At 40.7% G+C, this 16,867-nt stretch overlaps 1 protein-coding gene across 6 annotated transcripts in view; it reads right to left on the bottom strand.

Annotated features, from left to right (window-relative positions):
* Positions 1-850: 850 nt before the first annotated feature.
* Positions 851-16,867, bottom strand: part of LOC307227005 (transducin-like enhancer protein 4) — a 139,822-nt gene continuing 123,805 nt past the window's right edge. For 5 of the 6 annotated variants that reach the window (XR_013843760.1, XR_013843761.1, XR_013843762.1 and 2 more), the window contains 13 exons: positions 16,654-16,773; positions 15,669-15,722; positions 15,234-15,386; positions 13,020-13,152; positions 11,920-12,113; positions 11,440-11,516; positions 9,707-9,956; positions 6,488-6,735; positions 4,914-5,061; positions 4,318-4,468; positions 3,987-4,063; positions 2,727-3,182; positions 851-1,673 (listed from right to left, as the gene is read on the bottom strand). Coding sequence is in view for 1 of the 6 variants with exons in the window: in XM_079996074.1 (XP_079852200.1) it covers positions 3,075-3,182; positions 3,987-4,063; positions 4,318-4,468; positions 4,914-5,061; positions 6,488-6,735; positions 9,707-9,956; positions 11,440-11,516; positions 11,920-12,113; positions 13,020-13,152; positions 15,234-15,386; positions 15,669-15,722; positions 16,654-16,773 (1,713 nt within the window). In the remaining 5 variants the exon portion in view is untranslated. Of the gene's footprint in view, positions 1,674-2,723; positions 3,183-3,986; positions 4,064-4,317; positions 4,469-4,913; positions 5,062-6,487; positions 6,736-9,706; positions 9,957-11,439; positions 11,517-11,919; positions 12,114-13,019; positions 13,153-15,233; positions 15,387-15,668; positions 15,723-16,653; positions 16,774-16,867 lie in introns of those variants that run through there. The other variant, XM_079996074.1, reaches the window with a different exon arrangement.

Raw genomic sequence — 16,867 nt, 5'->3', positions numbered from 1 at the left:
GGCTACTTTCTGTTCGTTCTGATCACAAGTCAGCCTTGAAGAGTGCAAATGCATAGAGATGGTAAGAGTATGCTACCAAGATCATCTTGCCAATGAATGTGCCACCTTAAACAGCCCTAGAACAGTCTGTCCAGTTGCAAAGTGGATTAGAGCACTCATACAAATCACTTTGCCCCAAGCAAGCTTCAATCTAGGCTGTCAACCCAGATTTTTTTTTGAAAGTTCCCCACACATGTCAATTACACATAATGCCACAGAACCAAAGGGAAGAGGATTCCATTCTTCTCAGTACAAAATTGTATCAGAGTTCCTGAGGAGAGAAGGGTGAGGACTGTTTTTTGGGTGTGGAACATTACCTGCTTCCACACCCAATCGACAAAATTACAAGAAAGAGATAGAAAGGGTGGATTTCCACTACAAACCTCTATCCATTTTATACAACTGGTTTTACTGTTGTGCCTTCCCGCAAATGATGACAAATGTAAAGAATTGTTAATTTGGTGAGAATGCTGAGAATTTTCTAACAGACGCTTCTAACTCCCTCTTACAAAAATTGCAATTCCTAATTTTCCCTGGGGAAGGACTACTGAACACTTTACGTTTGCAGTATAGAAACTCCCTGAAAAAGGGCACATAAATGGGAGCTGAATCCTGCAATGCTCGTGAAGTTGGCAAAAACTGCATTTCATATCTCTCTTCTGTTCATAAATGAGGAAACAGACACACATGGGTGAGAAGTTCTTTCTAACACACACACTGTTCATCGTGTAGGCTCTAAAAAGCTTTTATGCCTGTCGGTTGGGCTCATTTTTGTCACACACAGAGGGAGGGAAATTAGAAAAACCACATCTTACAAGTTACTTATGTTTAATGCTTAAAAGTTTGAATGCACAAACGATAATCTACCATTATAGAAGTACTTGTGGTCAATACAATGCATTAGAACTATGTACAATGACACAGTTTAGTATCAAAATCTTTCTACACTGTAGAGTATTACGAAACTGTTAATGACATCAAACACTGAGCACTTAACACAATTATTATCTTTTTTTTTGCTACCACATTTGGAACTTCAATGAACAGTCCATTTCAACTTGCAGCATTAACCCATTTCTAGTATGAAATTAAGTAAATTTCTACTTACACAATAAAGATTTATCTACACAGTTCTTTTGATTTTGATCCATAGCAGCAAAGGCACTGTACATCAGCAGATCCACAGACTTAAAAGATTTTTTTTTAAGCATTCAAAAAAAAAAAAAAAAAGAGTCACAGGTCATAGTTTAACAGCAACAACAACAACATAAAAAGATAACACAATGTTTCTGGCACAATGGCTCAGCCTGCGTCCATTTCAGGGACGTTCAACTAAGACTTGGGTAAAACTGGCGGAAAATAACGCAAGTCCTTCTCCCGAGTGAAAATCCATTCTGTTCTGCACTTCAGAATGAGTGCTCTTCTAAATCCTACCTCTGAGGTCCTCGCTTTTATAGTTTGTACACTTGTAGAATCCTTTCCCTTCTCAGTGCCATTTCCAATGAATATATCAAATATTTTTCTGTAATCTTTGTAACTGCCCAAAGACTCACATCTCCCCTTTCAAAGAAATGTGGCAAAAATGTCCAGAAGGGATGAAGGTCATTCTTGGAGACACATTATTGTACTTCTTTCTGAAACATACAAAAGAGAAGTGATATTCATCACTTTGGGCAACACAATGCACTTGTTCCAAAAGAACAACATATACAGCACTGTTTACAAAACACTGTAAAATGGCAGATTAATATAGCAATTCTATTTTGGGTGTATTTTTTGGATACCCTTGTCATATGTCACTTGAACTTGCCGTTGATAAATCAGAGTTACTGAATGAGCCCCAAAATACAGTAGGTGCAGCAGGCAAGACCCCACTGTTTTGATATAGAACTACCAATTTTTTCCCCTTTCAAATTTCCAGTCAGCATGTTTGTCCGTATAAAATTTCAAGACAGCCAGAAAAACGTATGCTTGACTATGTCTAGATTGGCCTGGGTCTGGAGAAACATCTAGTCTATGCTTGGTGGGGAGGCGCCTTGATCATTTTGTGTCTGGCTCTGACTTGCCTCTGGACCTGCTATGCCCCCACACAGGTGCAAGGTTTGCATAAGGCCTATGCATATAAAATCAAAGGAGCACAGCACCAACATATAGGGAAAGAAGCCCGGATCATGCACCATGCTTTGAAGTTGGCTTTCTTCCCTAATCCATAGTCAACATTGATCAGTTTATCTGGATTTGGACTGGGAGGGACAACTGCAATTCGTTAAAAACAGAAGCAAAAGTTTCCACCAGAGGTGGAGAGTGAGGGAGAACAAACAAGCCCTCAGGGCTGCAATGATAAATCCTAGTTTAGTTATAGTGCAAATTGGACCATTGTCTGTTTTAACACGTAGCGGACCTTTCAAATATCAAGGCCATCCATGGCTGTCTGGCAAGGCCAAAGGCGAGGCAAGTCAGGCGAGATCTTCTGCAGTCCCTGTTTTCCTAGACTTTCATCTGAACAAGTTTATCACCTCTTATAATAAATTATGCATTATTTATTAAACAATAGAATTTAATGAAGCACTCATTTGAGATCAGAATTGGTGCAGATGTGTACACTAGGTAATAAATGGCAAATTCCCATTCTTCCCCAAATAGCCTCATCCCACACAAACAATACAAACATTGAGAATGCAACATACCTTTAAATCCAAGGCAGAAGCAGGCTACTTTATTTAGTCAGTTCCTTGTTAAAAAGATTTTCTTTAAACAAAATAAATACATTACAGCTATGATACATAATTGAAAGAGTCAGTTCCCTGTTAGGTATGCTTATTCCATCTTCTTCCAAGTAGACAGCTGGAGATTTGGTATTACAAGTCCTTAATGGGTGCCTGATATTAAATAGCAAGTCTGGTGGGGAAAGTCCACAATTGTGATGAACAGTTTCTGTCCTCACTTTGGGAAGGAAAGAGAGAAAGAGAGAGAGAGAAGAAAAATATACAGCAAAGTGCTACAAGGAGGAGTACAGTTCTCATTCAGATTTGTCTCTAATAAATAACTTCATAGACTGTAGCCTTCTTGTCCCCAGAACCGGTAACAATGTATTTGTCATCCACAGAGATATCACAGCTAAGCACAGAAGATGACTCTTTGGACTGAAAAAAGAAAAGAGAGGGAAAGAGAGTTAACCATCCTTTGCACAAAAAATTGCAATATTAAACTTTTCCCTTCAAACAAGACTTTTTCAGAATGGTCTAGCCATTTTTGTGTCCTTCCTAACATCATTTTTTTTTTGTTTCTGCATCCTTAAACTTGAATTCAGTAAACTCTGCAGACCTGAGACATTGATCATGTTATTGTTTACATGAACTGTCCTCTAGAGATTAAAACCAAGATAAGTTAAGAACCTACTTTGTTACACAACACCCAATTAATTCCTTCAGTAGTTAATGGGGAAACAGAAACAGCTAATGTGTTGACATCAAGTTAACCAACAGGCTAAAAATTAGCCCCAAAGCAAGCAATTTGGGAAGGAAATGGGCAGAACTTCGTGAATTGTATTTAACATATACCCCCACAGCACAAAAATTAGCCATAGACTTGAACAATGTGCAAGCTTGTCTTACATGTATTCTGGACAATCATGTTACCCAATCACTATTTTTCTGACTGGTTGTGAAAAATAGCCTTTGTGGCAAATGAAGGCATGCCGAGCCAAAATGGCAAAGAAAGGAAAACTGTGTATCTAAGGAGAACACTGAAAGAAACATTGAGAACTGCCAAAGTCTGCAGCAGAAAGAAAGAATAAGGTGGGGTTATGGGAAAAGGGTGGTAAAATGTCGCTATGCAAAGGGAGGTTGCTCAATGTTTCCTGACAGAAGCTCTACAAGGTCCTACGGCAAACCATTGGTATAAGGCCGCTTCGTATGTGGTTAACATCCCACCTCTATGATTTTTACCTGGAATATGCTGGCTCCATAAGGTGTTCTCCAAGCATTCAGAAGGTTGTCTTTTCCAGTGCTTACAAACCATTTGCCTGAAATCAGATTTAAAAATTATTAGAAGCAGTTTTCCAATTGATTAATCTGCACATTAACAAAATCTATTCTCTTCTCCCCTTCCCACCCATTCTTTATCCCTGGTTGAAACAATGATCTGCAGCTGAATGGCTCACCAAAACAAAAGTCAACCATACATGTACAATTAAATATTTGCCATTTGATTCTCCCTTCTTGGTTTTTACGGGAAGCAGGTTTGGAAGACGGCGCTACTGTATACTGAACTGCTTACCGCAGTGAGCGAACTTCAGGGATAACACACAGCTCTCATGAAGATGAAGTTGATACTTGTCTGGTTTTGTGACATGCAGCACTTCAACATTGCTGTTCTCCATTCCGACTGCCAACCATTCTCCAGTTGGGCAATAACCCAGTGAGAAGATCTGCAATTAAAATAGTACACAGGTTGATGCTTAATGAAAGCTTTACACACCTGTCTCAGTGTCGGAATTTACTGCTGTTGGGAAGATAATTTGGTCTAACACAGTTTTTTATTTTTCAAAGAGATGCTAATGAAGTGACAGCACTAGTTCAAGAGACAGCAGCTCATATAAACAAAACTCAATTAACTGTGTAACTTATGGCACTAATTGAGACCTACATCTTAATTCTGAGATGGGCTGAAATAGTATTTTCATACAAGTTATCTTGGAATAGGACCTATAGATAGCTGATCATCTACAGGAGCCCTACACACACCAGTTAAAGGATGCAAAAGCCAAAGGAAAAGATTATTCTGTGGCTGTTCTTCAAGCCTGCTTTAAGGACCTTGATTTTAAAAATATAAAAACATCACAGACTGCTTTTAACTTGTCGTGAATTCTTCACCTGTGATGTGAAGTCGTGTTGCTGTAGCTGCCTGCCTTCTCTTAGGTCCCAGGATCTCACTGTATTGTCCAGGCCTCCTGTCCAGAGCTTAGTGCCGTCATTTGAAATATCAATACAACTGGCTCCGTCTGTGTGGCCCTGGAATTGCCTGGAAATGTCAAAATAAGGCAAAGTACTTTCAAAAGAAGTATGAATTGAGGCAGGAATTTCACACACACACAATTTTAAATTTTGGATGTATCCTGAAAACAAATTACATGATCCATGTTTTTGCATCAAGGTAATGCGAGAAAGCACCAGATCCACAAATTGTGCTCTTTAGTCAGTAGAGATAGATGTGATCTGCGATATGATGGTGGTTGGTGAGGAACCCATTAAAAGAACTATGCAGTTTCAAGAAAATCCTTTTTAAAAGATCCAACATATGTACACCTTCTTTCTCTCTCTCTGGCAACCCAATCATTGCATTTCCTGTACCCCTTGCCCCCCGGTAGAGTGGCTTCAACACAGAACATGATTATTAGCTGAGGACAACCCATGTTTTCCATGTATTATTACCCTTCAGACTTTGCAAAGGCTATTAGTTTTTGTTTAGCCTTCTTTTCCACTGGAGGTAACAGCAAACCAATGCATCTCAAAGAATTCCCAGCTTGGAGGTACTTAAACTCTCATCTGTATTTAATTAGGTTTACTGCCTGCCCTGCCCTCAGATCTCAGGAGCAAAATTAATTCATTTTTTTTAAAAAAAATAAAAATCAATTTTTCCACCCAGGCCCCAAAGGACTCATAATGAGCCAATGAAGAAGAAACAAAGGAAAAAAGAAAGTATAGGAATTCACATGACTGGTACTTTCTAACAGCCACTCAAAATCAAATATACATGTTCACACAATCTAATTTCAGAGACTACAAGCACCAGGGTCTTTTATTCAGCCATTAATGAATATACATAATTTTGACAGGAAGCTGTTTTAAACAGAATCAGACAATTTACCCATCTAGCTCAGTATGGTCTGAGTGGAAGTAGTTTTCCAGGATTTCAAGACAGGTCTCTTCCCCAACCCTGAGCTACAGCCCTTGTTTCCACTATGTCTGCACAAAAATAACAAATTAGAAGGCCACTTGAGCCATACTGTGTATTTTAATACTAATACTCTTCGTTCCAGCACCAATCAAAAATCTAATTCTAACCTTTGGAGTACACACACACACACACACACACACACACACAGTCTGCAAAAGCTGCTGCTTCACAGGTAGCAATTGCCTAGAAATGTCTCCTTTGACAGAATGGGGAAACACTGGCAGAATGGGTAGTGGAAGGCTGAAATAGCCCCTAGGACTCTTCCCATCCAAATAATCCAGCATTAAAGGTAATAATTCATGATTCTGGAAGCCTAATGCGCAAACAACTATTGACCTTTCAAGTTTATGGCTGCTTCATTTGCTATAGCTCCAACCACATGACACCCCCAGTGCAAACACAGAGTATGGTGAACACATTTACAGTGCAAACACAGAGTATGGTGAACACATTTAGAGTTGGCGTGACAATCCGGCTTAAGCTGACCTACCTGACCAGAGTCTGATTGTGCAGATCCCAGACTGCAATGTTCCCATCGCTACAGCAGGAGAAGCAGACCTTGGAATCAGGGCTGATTGCCAGAGCATAGCAGGCAGGAGCCGAGGACGTCAACTCTGCTTTTATACGCGGAGTTGGAGCTGCCAGGTCCCAAATGGATAACGTGCTGGCTTCCCCGCCAACAATCAGGGTGCGGCCGTCGGGGAGCAATCTGCAGGAGCGGATGTAGTTATCTCTGTTCTGTAGAGACAGAAGCCATCAAGAGATTACTCATGAGGAAAGGAAAACAGCATTAACACGAGAGCAGGAATCCATAAAAGTATTGTATTCCCTCTTGGTTTTAATGAGCCATTTATACTTATGACAATGATAAAGTGGATTAATGCCAGAAAATTACACGACATTAGGGAAGTACTTAAACTTGATCTACAAAATTCAGCAGTGAGAGATATTTAATCTTAATTAGTATCAAAACGCACATGCAGGCCTGCGCCCAGCCCCAAACAGTTCAGAGCTTGCGAGCCTTTTGAGTGCTTACGGAAGCCTACATTTTTTTTGGAGGAAGTTTGTGTTTCTGTTATTTTAACCCCTTGAAGGAGACCGTCAGTCTCAGCAGACAGTGACTTATCTACCACCACTGCCAATAAATAAGAAAAATCAAGAAACAAAGATCTGGCAAGTATTTTCAGTATTGTAATGTTTCATTACCAACTGATAGTTGGTAGTAACAGTAGCAATACAGGGGAAGAAAGTATCAGGTCAAGAATGGGGAAAAGATAACGAACCAAAAGCTAGAACAGCAATGCTTCTCAAAGATTTATTTATCATCATCTTCTTACATTTATATTCTGGCTCTCTTCCATCATGGAACACAGTTCTCCTGAAGGTCTACCAGTTCTCCTGAAGGTCTACCATCTAGCTTTAGCAAGTTGTGCCATCAGACCACGGTTTAAATCTGAACTCTGACTAGCATGGCTAAGGAAGCCATTACCCCTCAAGCCGCAGCATTCCCATCCCCAATATGGGAATAAAGATTTACAGGCTTTTGCAAAGATTGTCGAGATAATCTCGTCCAGCTCACACATCATGCTTAACCAAAGTTCACCATGAATGCAGAGATTGCTCCTACTTTACTTTTCCTCCTCTAGCCAGCAAGAACAGCAAGCAAGGATCCCTAACTTGGGTGCTTTGTCTCAACCAAGGACTGCATTATTATTTTTTTGGTTCAAATAAACCATGCTTGTAATCCTAGAATAAAAGTTGCTTAACACTGTGGTTTGTTTGGAGCAAACAAACCAAGATCTCAGTTGAGATGCAGCACTGGATTGTGGTTTTTTTGTTCCCACTAGTAAGAGGAAAGGAACAAATTGGAGCCTTCTGTGTTCACGGTAAGCTATTAACTATGGTTTCATAGAATCATAGAACAGAATCATAGAATCGTAGAGTTGGAAGAGACCACAAGGGCCATCGAGTCCAACCCCCTGCCAAGCAGGAAACACCATCAGAGCACTCCTGACATATGGTTGTCAAGCCTCTGCTTAAAGACCTCCAAAGAAGGAGACTCCACCACACTCCTTGGCAGCAAATTCCACTGTCAAACAGCTCTTACTGTCAGGAAGTTCTTCCTAATGTTTAGGTGGAATCTTTTTTCTTGTAGTTTGGAGCCATTGCTCCGTGTCCGCTTCTCTGGAGCAGCAGAAAACAACCTTTCTCCCTCCTCTATGTGACATCCTTTTATATATTTGAACATGGCTATCATATCACCCCTTAACCTCCTCTTCTCCAGGCTAAACATGCCCAGCTCCCTTAGCCGTTCCTCATAAGGCATCGTTTCCAGGCCTTTGACCATTTTGGTTGCTGGTTTATTTCAGCTAACATAAAATCAATTAAAACATACAATCAACTGAAGTTAAGAACATAACAGAAACCCGTCTGATCAGGACAAAAACCTCTTTCTTCCAGAATCCTGTTCTGACAACGCCCAAGCAGATGCTTATGGGAAGTGTGCAAAAAGCTCATGTGCTCAACACTGCTCTCCTTACTTGTACTCCTGAGCAGCTGAGATTCAGAGCATATGCCTTCTAGCACTCAGCCTTATCCTCCATGAATTTGTAAAACGGAAGAGAATTATCATGAAATGCTGTTAAGCCCAAATGCTCCTCATTAATGACAACTTTGGTAAAATGCTACCCTGCCTTTAAGCCAATACATAGCAATTTTTGGACTGTTTAAATCATGGGTAGGCACACTAAGGCCCGGGGGCCGTATCTGGCCCAATCACCTTCTAAATCCGGCCTGCGGATGGCCAGCATGTTTTTACATGAGTAGAATGTGCCCTTTTATTTAAAATGCATCTCTGGGTTATTTGTGGGGCATAGGAATTCGTTCATCCCCCCCCCCTCCAAAATATAGTCCGGCCCCCCACAAGGTCTGAGGGACAGTGGACCAGCCCCCTGCTGGAAAAGTTTGTTGACCCCTGGTTTAAATTATCAATTAATTGTTTTTAAATTGACTTTTAAAAGTCCCAATTAATCAGGCAATTTAAAAAAATAAAAAATGATTTTAATTCAAGTGTTTATAAAAGCTTCAGGTAGCAAGCATGCTCTTAAATCTGACATTTTTTCTCTTATTTATTAAAATCTTGTAAGATTATAGGTGTTATTGTGTGCATCATCTTAAAAAAACAAAATATGCTTCTTGCATCACAATTATTGCTTTTATTCAGATGCAAATTCATGTTAACCTAATAAAATGATGAACTAGGTAATCTCCTAACATCATGATTAGCCAGTTAAAATTTCTTTAACTGGATTGCAGCCACAATAAATGTCACTTTTAACAAATGCAGGTAATAATTCGAAAAATATCTAATGTTTATGTTTTTTCTTGGTTAAGCACCCAAAACTGAAGAATTATCCTCTATAGAAAATGTATAGCCTAAATTTAGAGATACACAAACAGAAACCTCTATTAAAAGTTGACAGGTTCCTTTGAAATTCAATTAAATCCCAGAGTTTAAAATATGTGATTGATGAATTAAGCAGTTGGCAAAATTACTGGGTTTTAATACTACTTAAACTACATGCAGAAACATCAAAGTGGATGACTAATTTACAGATGCCCCAACCACCCAACAATGGTCTCTATGGCTCCATGGCCACCTCACCAGCAACAACAATTCTCTAAAGACTTTTTGACTGCCATTACTCACCAGGCAATCCAGCTGAGAGACAGGGCTCTTGTTCCCTGGATGACTGATATCCCAGACCTTGACACATCCTTTCCCACCAGTGTACACATGCCTTGTGGGGTTGCTGATTGTAACTGCACATACCACTTCCCCGTGGTTCAGGGTGTTAATCTGTCGAGCGTGACGTGGGATTCCTGGCCCAATGAGGGCATCCGGAGGAAAAGGGACAGGCTGCATTTGGCCATCTGCACTTACATGAAATGAGTATGCCCTAGGGAAAGAAGAAGAGAGAAAAACATGTTTCAATGAGCCACACGTGTGGTATGCACAAGACAAAGGGTTTACATAGATGCAGAATGTCTCTCTTAACTTAGAAAAAAGATCCAGGCTAAGGCACAATTTGTGAAACATAGCTTAACATAGTTGGGCTTAACTCATTCTAGCCCCTTGCAATATTTTTTCTTGGACACAAATACCAAGGAGTTTTATATATATTTTTTCTTCAGAAAGAATTGCCAAAATGGCAGACCAATAAATGCTGAGCCAACATGGCAAACAGTACATCTCATCAGGAACAACATGTTATATGACTGCCAGTTACACCACCTGTGAATAACCTATCAACAACTTCATCTCAAAAGCTCTGCTAGGGAGAGCGCTCCACTGCTCAAAACAGCTTTGTTCTAAGATGCAACGTGTTGGAGCGCTTCTGTCATTGCTCACAACTTTATTGAAGGCTCAGCTGGAGTACATTATATGGAAATATATGGCTAATGGAAGGGATGGGGGAGGCTAGCAGATTCATGGAGCTGGTGCGCAAATGGAAAACTCACACAGGCCACTGAAAATGGATCACAAATCTTTCCTGAAGAAGAAATTCTGCTGCCTTATTTGCTGTAGCTTTATTCTAAGACATACTGGCATGTGAAGAAGCATAAGCCTTTTAAATGTTTTTCTTTCGTGTAGTATTTATTCCTTAGAAAGTGCAAAAAATAAACTGATGGGGTTTTTTTAAAAAAAAAAAACAAAACCCAAATAAACATGTGAAAAATGGCTACTTATCGTCAAGAGCTCTGCCACTTTTTGCTTTTTTGCTTGCAAAAGGGGATTGCAATGCCGTAAATATATGCACAAATGAATGCCCTGGGATCACTGTGTCTATTTTCACTTCATTGAAGAGGAATGTGAGTGAAAACTCAGTATTAATTATATAATTCTTTCATGCCCAGCTCCCAGTGAACCAAGCTTGTTAGAGTAGGTCACCTTTTCTGGTCAGTTCCATCAAGGATGCATTTGTACATTACAATACCATAATTCTTTTTAGTATTTTCAATCAAACAGAATATTTTGCTGTTTCTTTCTCTGCAAAGTGCTGTTTATGGAATCCAGTAAGTCTGCAATTGATTGCAGGGCTTCTTTTGTGCACAAAGGAATTGTTTTTAAAACGGAGAGGCAGAACACTGAAGACATGCACACTAGAGAGCCCTTTGCAATTTGCATTTCTGTGCCAAGTTGAGCTACTGTGGTCCAGCACGTCCCATTGCAGAAGGATAACCCCTACCCCATGGCCTCTTTTATCCACAGCATCCGATACCCTTGGCACATATTCACCTATGGGAAAAACTGCCAAATAGGCTTTTAAGATTAAAAGGAGGATTAACCACCCTCTGCCACGCATCGAATTCAGTATCACAGAGGAAGCAAAAGGAACAAAAGCTTAATAATATGATTGAGTTTGTACGTTTAACACTCACGGTTTTCCTCCTGGGATGCCTGTCAGATTGGGAGGGATGCCTGGGACTCGCATGTGATGATGTGGATCAAAACCAACCTGAAGTTTTCCCACAAACAGAACAAAGAAAGTTCAACGCGTTAATGGGAAATGATAGAATTCCAGCCATTAGTTTTAAATCTCAGGGGCTCACAAACATTTCTTTAAAAGAGTCCTCCCCTAAGGTTTAAGAACATAAGAAGAATCCCTGCTGGATTAAGCAGAGGACCCTTATTCCCAAACCCTGTTTCCAGGCATGGCAAGACACCCGTCATTCCCACCAGGTGATATTCAGAGGTATACTGCCTTTAAACATGGAGGCTCAGGCCTCTCCTGGTTTATTTTGCTTCTCTAGGGCAGCCTACCTCCCTTTTCGTGCCTCGGTTGAAAACAAACCCTTTCCACTCAGGAACACAATGAGCACAATGAGCATGGGATACAAACCAGGAAGAAAGAAACTCACCACTGGAGATCTCCCATATGCTGCGGCGGCGGCAGCAGCGGCTGCTGCTGCACTCATTTGAGGAGAGATGTTATGGAGACCAGCATAGGCAGCCCCAGGGCTGGTCAGCTCCCCATTCATCCCAGCGTGGGGCACTATTCCAAACGGGGCAGGGTAAGGACAAGGTACTGCCATGGGCGTTCTTAGGCCTGAAGCTACAAAACATAGATGGGGGGGGGGGGGGACAGGTGACACCATTGTTTAAACAGCCGCACCGGCTGCCCATCTGCTACTGAGCCTGAAAGTTCTTGTACTGCTTTCCAAAGCCCTGAAGAACTTGGGTCCAAGATACCTGAGGGACTACCTGAACCCTTGTATCCCTGCATCTTTGGCCATTCCCAGAGTTGGTGAGGCTGATGGCATCAGAGAGCTGGAAGGGACCCCGAAGCTCATCTAGCCCAATGCCCTGCAATCTTTTTGCCCAATGTGGGTCTCAAACCCATTAACCTGAGATTAAGAGTCTCATGCTCCAGCGACTGAGATACAATGAGAAATTAATACTTTAGTGTCATTGGCCCAGTCCTGTGAAACACTGCCCATAAACTCAGTGGGAGCCTCCTGTGCCCACTATTAAACACCTGCTGAAAACCTTTCCATTGTGCCAGGCCTATGTAGGCAAATGAGAGTACACCCCACAATGGTCTGTTGATGTTTGTTTATTATTTCTGCTTGCTTTTAACTTTTTTAAATAACTTTTATAATGTCATTTCTTGGTTTTATATTGTTGTAAACTGCTGTGATATGTTTTTATGCTACAGTGTTACATAAATGTTTTTATAAACAAACAAACAAACGTCATTTCTGCACAGGTGAATAATCTCAGACATAAAACGGAAGGCAAATTTTGACTGATCACTTGTAAAGGCCAAACTGCTTCATTGTCTTGACCTTTGCTGCTGTACCATGAAATGAGTTGCTTACGATCATCTAGCAAACCCAGGGCAGGTGTGGAATCTGAACTCAGATCTTGAGCTCAACCACTTTATGGGCGAGAGAGTGCAAAGTAGCAATGTGATCTTTCAAAAAAGGAGGGCAGCCCTTCCTTCAAGTGGTCTACGAACCTAATGGGTCGACTCCTGGTGGCTTCCCAGGCACAGGCCTCAATCCTGGTGTAGAATTACTGCCAGGAGTTGGAGCGTCAGTCCGTGGAGTGGGGGTACTCGATTTAGACACAGGGGTGGTGGACTTCTCATTCTAATGTGGAAAGAGACAGGTAGATTATTTACATTTTCAGCAAAAGGCAATCAACAAAAGCGCAATCTAGAACGGGTTGACTTGTGTGGTTTCTCTTTCAGTTTTTATCTGCTCTTACTGGCATCTAAGGGTGCAATCATCCAGCAACAGCTTGTGCAAAAACAACAACGAATGCAACTTGCAGAAGTTCATTTCAGTGGGATCTACATAGGCAGACTTCCCAGCAGTCTGTATTACAAAAAATCAAGTACTTGCTTGCTGTAATTAGCATTAAAAGCCAGTCTCGTTTGGATCATTAAGGTGTTTCCAGGAAAGGTAAAGGGCAGACATTAAGTGGTGTTATTTTTAGGCCCTCCTACTTATATAATCATTTATTTAGTTACAGTACATATTGCTTTGGAAGCACTAAGTCACCCCCCCCCACAGACAGAAATATGAAGCTGAGGAACCGTAACTTCTAAGATAGGTGCCCAGTGATGGGATGGGAAAGGATTTTAACTCAGCTATTATATTTCCAGTCTCCACATTTATAGGATGGATCAGGCAATGGCATGTTCCTTCTCTGTCCCAAAATGTGCATAACTGAATGAAGAGATTTGACGTTTAATGGATCCCACTGCCAACACTCCTTCAACAAAGTGTAAAAACCCCTATTATCAAATTACAATACCATCATGCAGTGAATACTTTAAAATAGGGGTTACCAATGGGGTGCCTGCACGTTCAGGTACGCCCATAGGAGCACTCCTTGGTGCCCATTGGGTCCTGTGGGTCACCCCGATGAAAGTAGGTTTGAAAGTAGCATTATATTGTTGTCAACAGACTTGGCTGCAATTTGTCTGGTGCCCAAGACAGTCTCTCTGCTTTGCCAATGTGCCAACGAACCCAAAAGGGATGGCGACCAAACTGCAAAACCTAGTTCAGTCTGTCTGAATTATTTAAGAAATTTCTATCTTGCTTTTTGCCACATGTCTTAAAACAGCTTACAGGAAAAAAATAAAAATATGAAGTAAAAAAATTATGACATTGGCTAAAATATCAGAGAGTAAAACATCAGAACAGCATTTCTGCAGCACTCAGACAAAAGAAGTCAAGGAGTACGGGTGGAGAAGTCTGAATCTGGTTGTCTGAATCTACCTTTCTGCAAGGCATCAGTGACATATGCAATGTTCAATGGTTATTCAGCATAGAACTTAATGTAATATATGGTAATGTCTCATGGAGGAGGTGAGGATGAGACACGGTGCTTGCCTAAGACCTTCCTCCCCTACCTTTGGACTGTAACATAGAAACAGGGGTGCAAAAATGCATATACCCTGTAGTCACATGCCAACTCCTTATACTGCCTGGGATTTTGCACAACCAATTTTGCACTAAGAGCTACTACTAAATTTGCCTCCAATTCTCTGCACCTTCTAGACAATAGTGTGAAAAGAGCAAGAACAGCCTTTCTGAGAAAAATGTGAGCAAGGCATGGCATTTTCTTCTCTCTCTCTCTCTCTCTCTCTCTCTCTCTCTCTCTTACACACAGCGCACATATGTGCATATGTATGTACGAACACAGAAACACATTATTCTGGCTTTGCAAGCAGCCCTTTTCTGAATTATGACTTGTTATGCAAGTCAAGAAAGGCTCTTGTAAATGACAGATTACTTTTTAGATAGAAAATGATTGTAGTTGAACATAGCCCAGTAATACAAATAAAGCCAAGAAGCAAATCACGTCCAAGTAGAAAGCTGAATTTACTGTAAACTGCCATAGAAAAAAAAATATTCAAAGAACCCCTGTGTGCTCTTATTTATCCACAGAATGGCAAGCTTCCTGGCATGAAAAAAATATATCACAATAAAGGCATATACATCATTTTCAGACACTGCTAGCAGAACAAACCCTCTCTATCACCTAAAAAGAGCCTGGGTTTCAATGTGCTTTTTCTTTTTTTAAAGTAGAAATGCACTGAAGGCAGTTTTGTATCAAGATGTGCAACTGGGGCACATCTCATTATTTCCCCCTCTCTATTTAGGCACCCAGCAGTGCACACAGGGATACGAGCACGGGCATAGATTGTATAGTCACTTACAAGGCTAAGTTCTTTGGATTTGGAGGAAGGAGTGCTGCTGGAAGATGCTATTGAGGCTGGGCTAATTGGTGCATCTTTCTTGAGTAGACGGGTCTTGTCCAAGCCATTTTCCCTTGGAGAATGTGCTGGGCTTCCTCGTGGTGATGAAGGATCCTGAAAACAAACTGTAATTATAATCAGGGCATCCTATTTGCTGTAGGTTGGACGAGCGACATATGTCTCCTTTGACTATTGCCTTTGGCAGAAATGGCCAAAGAAACATACTTCCAGCCCAGAGGACATGACAGTGATGATGCTTTCCCATTGGGTCTGATGAAGAGAAGAAATTTATCCTTTCCTTCTCAAAGCAGAAGCAGAGCAAAACAAAAACAAATTCCTAAGTATTCAGGAAGCAAGCCCAATAAATGATGGTAGCAAAAGTGATACTGCACATACCTCATTGGAAACATCAACCACTAAGTTGTCGTCACTCTTTTCACCATCACTGTCCTGCAGTGAAGAAGAATGAGTAAGTATTCTATAGGTCTGTAACTTCTTGCACAACCAATATATATTTTATTCAAATATGAAGACTGGTAGTGCTGCACAGCCAAAACGATTATGACAACAAAAATGTAAGGGCCAACGATGAACGAATGACATGCTAGGTGGGCCATACAGAAGTCCCCATGGGTCACAGCAGAAAAAATAGCTCTTGGCCTCTTTTAGAAGGTGACTATTTACTAAAGCTATGCACATTATGTATTCTTATTTAATTTTATATATATATATATATATATATATATATATATATATATATATATATATATATATTTTCTTTCATATATATCCTGTTTTTTCACCATAGGTCTCAAAGCAGCTTACAACAAAGATAGAAAATTTAAAATATTAAACCTCCAAAATTTAAAATCCAAAGAACATAAAATCTCATTATTTTTTAATGTAGAAATCTGAGAAACATTCAGGGTGGAAAAACCTCCTGAGATAAAACAATTTTGACCAGTTGTCTGAAACTCAGTACTTAAATTAGGGGCTCACAATTAGGGGTGTTGTCAGAATTCCATAAAGGCAAGTTTGTAGAAGCACAGCCCGCCCCCCCCTTACGAGGAAGTGCCTTTACGGCTCTGCTCATAGTCTACTGCCTATGACACCATCTGCCACCTCTGCAACTGCAACCCATCTCCCTTCCCTGGTTCCTGAAGGTTCCTTACAGATGATCTAGAACAGAAGATATGGCACAGCTGCCTTCACTGGGAACACATGCCCAAGCATGCCCCAGCACGATCCTTCACTGAGGAGCTGGAGCCATCTCTGCCCTATCGCCCTTCTCGGGTATGAGAAGGAGGCGCAGTAGATTGTAGTAGATTGCAGAAGCCTTGGTGCATTTGGGAATGTTCAGAATACAGACGGTTTCACTCACGTAGCGAGTTGCTATTTCTTTTTCTTCTGTTTTCTGTTTTTTGCTTTCAGAGGAGTAGTCTGTTGAGTTTCTGTGCTTCTCAGAGGCTCTGAAACTGGCTGATGGAGACACAGATGAGCTCTGAAATCAGAGAAAAGAGGAGGAAAGGTGACGGAAAGTGTTTATATCTCATCCTTGAGAAGATCACCAACAACTAATGCTCTATCTCCACAAA

Source organism: Podarcis cretensis (assembly GCF_951804945.1).
Source record: "Podarcis cretensis genome assembly, chromosome: 11".
In the NCBI taxonomy this organism is placed as follows: domain Eukaryota; kingdom Metazoa; phylum Chordata; class Lepidosauria; order Squamata; family Lacertidae; genus Podarcis; species Podarcis cretensis.
This window is presented reverse-complemented; position numbering and strand designations above follow the sequence as displayed.